This window comes from Pistacia vera, unplaced genomic scaffold (assembly GCF_008641045.1).
Source record: "Pistacia vera cultivar Batoury unplaced genomic scaffold, PisVer_v2 Contig514, whole genome shotgun sequence".
Taxonomy (NCBI): domain Eukaryota; kingdom Viridiplantae; phylum Streptophyta; class Magnoliopsida; order Sapindales; family Anacardiaceae; genus Pistacia; species Pistacia vera.
Genome location: NW_022196351.1, coordinates 324,353 through 331,639, shown reverse-complemented (window position 1 = coordinate 331,639; position 7,287 = coordinate 324,353). Strand labels below are relative to the sequence as shown.

General features: G+C 34.1%; 1 protein-coding gene across 4 annotated transcripts; it reads left to right on the top strand.

Moving 5' to 3' along the window:
- The first annotated feature begins 1,957 nt into the window (after positions 1-1,957).
- On the top strand, positions 1,958-7,285 carry LOC116106432 (exosome complex component RRP45A-like). 4 transcript variants are annotated; one of them, XM_031392796.1, is made up of 11 exons: positions 1,959-2,153; positions 2,250-2,399; positions 3,002-3,211; positions 3,662-3,757; positions 3,966-4,080; positions 4,615-4,695; positions 4,808-4,996; positions 5,312-5,595; positions 5,779-5,837; positions 6,315-6,580; positions 6,880-7,285. In XM_031392796.1, exons 2-10 carry the CDS (start codon positions 2,263-2,265, stop codon positions 6,533-6,535), a joined length of 1,392 nt encoding a protein of 463 aa, XP_031248656.1. In that variant the 5' UTR covers positions 1,959-2,153; positions 2,250-2,262; the 3' UTR covers positions 6,536-6,580; positions 6,880-7,285. The 4 variants fall into 4 exon arrangements, with proteins under 4 accessions (XP_031248659.1, XP_031248656.1, XP_031248657.1 ...); XM_031392797.1 differs by lacking the exon at positions 6,880-7,285 and having other exon boundaries at positions 6,315-6,699; XM_031392798.1 differs by lacking the exons at positions 5,779-5,837; positions 6,880-7,285 and having other exon boundaries at positions 6,315-6,497.
- The last annotated feature ends 2 nt before the right edge of the window (positions 7,286-7,287 follow it).

Genomic DNA, 7,287 nt, shown 5'->3' with positions numbered 1-7,287 from the left:
TTACGTTGTTGTATCGATACGCTTCTTTAGTAAGAAATGATATAAAAGAAATATTTACGGGTGCTTTTGGTTTATTATTTCATATCCTATTCCCAAAATATTTGTTTGTTTAATTATGTAGGAAATACTGTTATATTTTTTCAATTACTTTTAGACCTCTTAAGTTTATTAATTTCATTAAATACCCTCAGAAAAAAAAGTTTAAAAATTAACAAAAATACCCCCATCCACTCATAGTTGCTAGATTTCGGCAACCACCGTTGGTGGTAGCCAGAATCTATCACAACGGCCTACAAACGATCGGAATTGGCTGGTAATTCGCCGATGACGACCAGATCTAGCCTTTTGCGGCCGTTGACGGCTAGATTTGGTCGTCGATCTAGCTTTTCTGGCCAGATCCACCACGGATCTGGCCAGAAAAGGCCAGATTGACGCACGTCCGGCTAGATCCGACCGGTTTGCATTGTAACGCCAGATTCCGACCAGATTTCGATAGTGGTAGCCGGAATCTGGCACTATGGGTGGGTGGGGGTGCTTTTGTCATTTTATAAATTTTTTATATATTGGGGTGTTTAGTTAAATTAGCAAATCTATGTATTTTTTTGTTAATTTTGAAATTTTACCTCGTAATAATCACACTATTCAACTATCCAATATTATTTCCAAAACCCTATACAAAATAACAAACCAAACGGACCCTATGATATCCTAATAAGGTTATTTTATCTCCTATTTTTACCATTAGGTTAGCCTTAATAAAAAATTGTCGCAATTTGTGAACCCAATTAGGGGTGTTCAAAAAAATGCAAAAACCGAACTGAACTGCTAACCGAACCGGTAAACGAACCGAAAAACCTGTTAACTGAAAAAACGGTTCGGTTACGGTTCGAAAAATTCAAAAAACCGAATATTCGGTTCGGTTATCGATTCGGGAGAAATTAGAAACGGTTAACCGAAAACCGGTTTTTCAAATATATATATAAATATATTATATATTAAATAAATAAATAATAACCTAAATTAAAATAAATCTGTAATTCACTCAATCTAAAATCCCAACCCAAATTTTTTTTCTTAGTTTCCAATATATTGTCTATATTTACAATTTAATTTAAGACAAAATTAAAAAAAAAAAAATTTATAAAAAAAAAAGGGAAAACCTGTTTAAAACCGGTTAACCGTTTTTTTTAAAACAGTTAACCGGTTTGGTTTCGGTTCGGAAAAATTCTCGAACCGAAAATCCGGTTCGGTTTAGAAAAACGGTTAACTGCTTTTGAACACCCCCAAACCCAACAACCAAATGGGAGGTGATTTTTAACTCCTATATAATTGATAATATCCCCCCATTATATTTCAAACTTAATTATGTTTTTTTTCCCCCACCAATTTCCCTAATTTTAAACTTAATTGTTTTTTTTTTCTCACCCATTTTCCCCAATTTCAAATTTAATTAGGTCTTTTTTTCACCAATTTTCCTAATTTCATACTTAATTAGATTTTTTTTTTCACTCCTTTTCCTAGACTTCAAATTCAACCAAATTTATGAACCCTATAATTTTGGAAGGCCAAAAATAATTAAAATATAAAAAAAATGACCTTTAATTATATACACAATCATGCGATGGCTTGAAATCTTATTTTTACGAGAACAAACCATTTGTCAGACGGTTCGTTATAATTTTTATTTGAGTCCAATCGAGTTAATTCAAAGATAATGAAAGAAATCTTAGCCTAATATCATGTTGGATATGATATTAAGATTATAATTTATAAAGGTAATAACTGAATCAATTATTTTAACTTATTCTGAAAATTATGTATAATTAATGTAAACTTATTTTTAAAATAATTAATCTAATCAATTAAAATAATGTGCATTTTAGTTTACAATAAATGCTAACTAGCCATTAGCCGAACAGGGCCTTAAAATACTTGGATTTTATTTAATTTATTTTTTAAAGCATTCTCTTAATAAAATTTTTGACTTAAACAAAACCCTAGGGTTTTGAGTAATCATCTTCCAGCTGCTGTTTCTTCTTCTTCTTCTTTTTCTTCTTTAATTGGTGAATTCAAACAACATTGTCTGAAACTTTCACTCTTTTCTTGATTTCCCAGAACTCAATTTCGGAGGAAAGCTTTTCATGCCAGTAAAGGTTTGATTTTTAGTTTCTTAATTGCTTATAAAACCTATGTGTCTGTTGAAATGCCGGAGAGACCCGAAGCAAATTTATTTCTTTCGTTTTTTGCAGAAGAGACCCCAAAATGGATGCAAGATTAGCAAATACATGGAGGTTAACTGTGAATGAGAAGAAATTTATAGAGTCTGCATTGCTTTCTGGTATTAGAGTTGATGGCCGGAACCCTTATGAGTTTCGTAAACTTTCCATCAAGTTTGGCAGGCAAGTTTGCCTATGTAATTATCTGGGTTTCTTCTTCTTCTTTTCTTTTTTAATATAGTTGATACTGTGTTGGAAATTATTACTATATAGTATAAAGTCAAATGTTGTATGTTACTGAAGTTACTTTGGTTTATATTAATTTGACGTTGAATGTTACAAATGTGAAGTTATGGGTTACCCATACGATGTTGTGGCTTTCTGGAGACTCTTGATTCCGGTATGGTAAGATTTAGTGGGGATTTTCATATGAGCTTTTTTCGGGCTTAAATACGCACCGCTGCATCTCAACTTAGTTTAATGAAGCCTCAGCGTATTATGTTAAACCTTAATTTTGCCTCCCATATGTTTACCTGTCCTGTAGTTGTCAATGCTGTATATTGATTCCACTGGAAGTTTTTATTTTTATTTTTCTTCCGGTTTGATATGTTATTGTTTTGTAAATGCATTGAATTTTTTTCGTTAATTATTGAGCAGTAGTGCAGAGAGCTTAAGCTAGTAGATATCTTATTGTGATTGTTTTTACATGCAATGTTGTTTTAGTGGCTTGTCAATAGATATGTAAATGTTTTATGTCTTTTGTTTTGTTTTTGATGAATGTGCAGAGAAGATGGCTCTTCAGAAGTGCAGCTAGGACATACTCATGTAATGGGTTTTGTGACTGGTCAACTGGTTCAACCTTATCGGGACCGACCGAATGAAGGGTCACTTTCAATCTTCACTGAGTTCTCTCCAATGGCTGATCCCTCATTCGAGTCAGGCCGCCCTGGAGAATCTGCAGTTGAATTGGGACGAATAATAGATCGCGGTTTAAGGTGATAATGATGATCTTTTCCCTTCAAATCTATATTGGAAGATAAATTGGCTTGACCGACCTTTTTTTTTTGGGTTTCCAAAATAGTTGAAGTTTTTCAGTTGTTTAGATAATCCAAAAGTTTGAATGTCTTATGAAATATACTTGTTTTTTTGTGATCTGGAATTTCTTCGGAGTTTTATGATATATACTTGTTCAGTGATCTTGAACACTTCACAGTGTTCATGCAACATACCTCTTCTAAACTTTAAATTAAAAATACTGTTTTATGAGTTCTGCAATTGTTCAGACGAATCAAATTTCTTGAAATGTGGAGGAAATCATGATCTGGCATCTTAGAAAGAGTGGGGATTGCACGTGAAACAAATCTTTTCCCCTTTAGAGGAAAACATAGTTTTACCTTTAAGTTCTGCATATAGATGACGTATTTGAGGTTCATATAATGTTGCAGGGAAAGCAGGGCAGTTGATACTGAATCACTCTGTGTTCTAGCTGGGAAATTAGTATGGGCTATCCGTATTGATCTCCACATTCTAGATAATGGGGGGTGAGCTGCTATTCTCATATACATACACACACACATTATTTGTTTATTGAAGTCATGTTCAATATTTATTTTTTTAATTTAATTGATTTATCCTGGAAACAGAGAATATGTATATTATATGTATACACTCACATTATTTGTTTATTGAAGTCATGCTCAATGTTTATTTTTTTAATTTGATTGATTTATGCTTGTGAACTGGAAACAGAAATTTAGTTGATGCTGCCAATATTGCTGCTTTGGCTTCTCTCTTGACATTCCGAAGGCCTGAATGCTCACTAGGAGGAGAGAATGGCCAGGAAGTGATAATACATCCACCTGAGGTTAGCTCCCGAACCGCAGATTAAAATCTAAGTGCCTGTTAAACAACTTTTTTTTTTTTGCTTTATAACTTTAAGTAACCATTTAGTGAGCTTTGAGACCCATATATTGATGTTGCTATTGCTATTATTTTCAATTTCCTGATGTTATCTCTTTGAGAGCTAATTATCTGAACAATCTATATTTGGCTTGACATTATATCTCTTTGAGATTCGGGGATATTGATTGGGAATATAATGTGGTAAAATACTTTAGAAATCCAAATAAATTCATATCACAGTAATCTTTGAATATAGTAGAATAAAATAAGGTAAAGAAAATGAAGTGACCCAATTATCTTTTTGGTAGTTCCTCCCTTCCTAAACTAGCTATTTGAACTGTGCATGTTATGATACACTCATGAAGTTGAAAAGTACTATCTATTTTAATTGTCTCCATGCATGCTACTATGTTGTTCCTGGCTTCAATAGGTTATTCTTTTAAATACCCTTTACATGTATTATGACACATGTTTACGAGTGTTAAAACTTTTACAGGAAAGAGAACCGCTGCCCTTGATAGTACATCATCTTCCAGTAGCAGTTACTTTTGGATTTTTCGGTAGTGAGAGCATCCTGGTAGGCAAATCTATTCCTATAAAACTTCCCTGTAATCTTGAAAAATGCATATTCATGCAGAAGTAAAGTTTATTATTCGTACTCTCATTTTAATGTGGTAAATGTCACGTAGGTAATAGATCCAACCCACCATGAAGAAGCTGTTATGACGGGAAGAATGACAGCTACACTTAATGCAAATGGAGATGTTTGTGCTATTCAGAAACCTGGAGGGGAGGGGGTCCTGCAAAGTGCTATCATGCAATGTTTGCGGATCGCTTCCCGGACGGCTAGTGATATAACAAAGAAGATAAAAGACACAGTGAGTTCCCTGGTCCCTTTTCATTGGGAATAAATTATTCAAGAGTGTACACCATGTTGACTTTATGTAATGACGTTTCCAGAAACTGAGGATCACATGTTTGACACAACCTTTGCTTTTAAATAGTTCAGGTCCTTCAGGAACCCAAAGATGCTGGTTTTACTTTTGTGGCATGGATGATTTATTATTATAATGTGAAATAGTTTTTATCTTTGTCCTCTTAGCTTACGAATAGTAGCATCTTGTGGCTACTATTGTCCACCAAGTTTTGCATTCTAAAACTTGACCAAATAGTTCAATGAGTAATTGATGTAGGTTGAAGCATACAACACAGAAAGAGCCTTACGTAAGATCAAGCGTCACCCTACTTCCATTGCTCTAGATGGTAGTGCTAATGTGAAAGTAGAACAAGAGGGATTTGTTGGCAATAAGGGTGCAAATGAGTTGCCCAAAAAGCATATGGGAAGCTCAAGACTTGTATCTGAGGAAAGTACCAGTCAAAGTAATGATTGTGATGGTGGAACCAAATCATCTGGACTAGGTGGAAATAGCAGGAGAAATGATGGCACTACAAATTTTGTTGGGGAGCCTGCAAGTTGGTATGGTGCTTTCCTTTTTAAGTTCTAGATTTATTTGTATCTGATTTTAGGTATATGACTTTATATAAAAACTCGGCTTTCTGTACCAAAGGAAGTGTTCACGAGGCATGATTTTCATTTTTTGTTTTAATTTATTGAATTGTTTTGCTTTTTAACTTAGATATTCTGACTTTCTCCTCTTAGGGATCCTTACTCAAAGGGTGTTGATCCGGACTTCCTGAAAGCATCTCTAGCTTCACGTGGTACTTACCTTTTTTTAATTACTCTAAAAGCATAATCAACAACCTTTTGTCTGGCTGTTCTTTTTTTTTTTTTTTTTTTTTTTTTTTTTCAGTTTTTAAAACTTGTTTCCGTTGAATATAAACTTCCGTATCATGGGGTTTATAAGGTTGCTGGTTTGTGGAGTGAAGTGTTGGGATTTAAAGGAAAGTGATATTTAATTTTGGAGGACTGGAAATAAGGCAGGGATAACAGCATATTCGTGAATGTCATGCATGATTATCATTTACTCGCACAAACATATAAACTTTTATATCTGTATTTTTCATTTAAATACATGCATGCACTTTAGGAGAATCGAACATGCAAACTCATCCTCATTCTTTTTGGAAGATGTGATTCCACTAGGCTCCTTGGAGCATAGACAGTCTAATTCAGTGAGTTTATATTAGGATTCTAAGGATTTACAAGCTGACCAGTGTTAAGCATGATCTATGCAGGAACATTAACACCCAAGAAGAAGCAACAAGACTTGACAGGTGAGAAAAAGCCCAGTGAAGTGAGGCCAGAGGAACCACCTGAAGACATTAATACAGCTTCTTCAGCTATTGATGCTTCTGGAACTGGACTGCGAAAGGATGGAGAGAAGACTTTGAAAGATGCTGTGAAGCCAAAGCACAAGAGAAAAAAGAGGGCATCCTCTGCTGCTGATGCAAGTTAGATGAATTTTGGCTGATAGAATCAGTAGAAATTTTTCTCCTTGCATGTATGTTATTCAATTTTTTTTTTATTATTTTTTTTTGTACATTTAATTGTGTACTTATCTTGGAATATCTGAAATTAATCATCGGTTTTAAGTCAATTTTCTGAAAAATTTCATCAAAAGTATGGCATAGATGACTTTCGTGTTACTCATTGTTGGTCAGGATAACCATATATATCTATTGTGTTATCTAGGGAATTTTAATGAAATAGTCAAGGGATGGTGCATTTTCCCCCCTTTTTCGTGAGGATTAACAGTGTACCTATTATTTTGACTGGTTCTTAATTATTTTATTGGATTAGGTTAGCATTGTTCATTTGGAATGGACAACTATTACATGATCCCATTTGCGGTTTCTTTGTGGATGCTGTCTCGTAGTTTCTGGTGGACAATTGAAGTCAAGATTTCATACATATTCAACTTTAGATGAGATGAAAGGATCAATTATCAGTCAGAGTATACAGAAAAGGAACCAGAAAGAGGCTTGACTCTTGGCAGTTGGCACCGAAGGCCTGTTGTACTGATATCTTAATGACAGTGAGTTTTGTTGGCTGAAACAGATCAAGCTGTGGCTGTTTTCATATTTGGTTGTAAGAACTGTTAATCTTACTTTTTATCAGGTCGTTTTGATGTAGAATCTGAGAAAGTTTTCCATTTAAATGATAGCACGAAGCATTTTTTTACCTGGAACATGTGGTGTATGGAACGAT

Bases quoted from the DNA above. Each gene is read 5' to 3' on its own strand.
- LOC116106432 (XM_031392796.1), top strand. From the start codon at position 2,263: ATGGATGCAAGATTAGCAAATACATGGAGGTTAACTGTGAATGAGAAG. The intron at 2,400-3,001 runs GCAAGTTTGCCT...ATGAATGTGCAG, and splicing joins CTTTCCATCAAGTTTGGCAG to AGAAGATGGCTCTTCAGAAG. The intron at 3,758-3,965 runs GTGAGCTGCTAT...AACTGGAAACAG, and splicing joins CACATTCTAGATAATGGGGG to AAATTTAGTTGATGCTGCCA.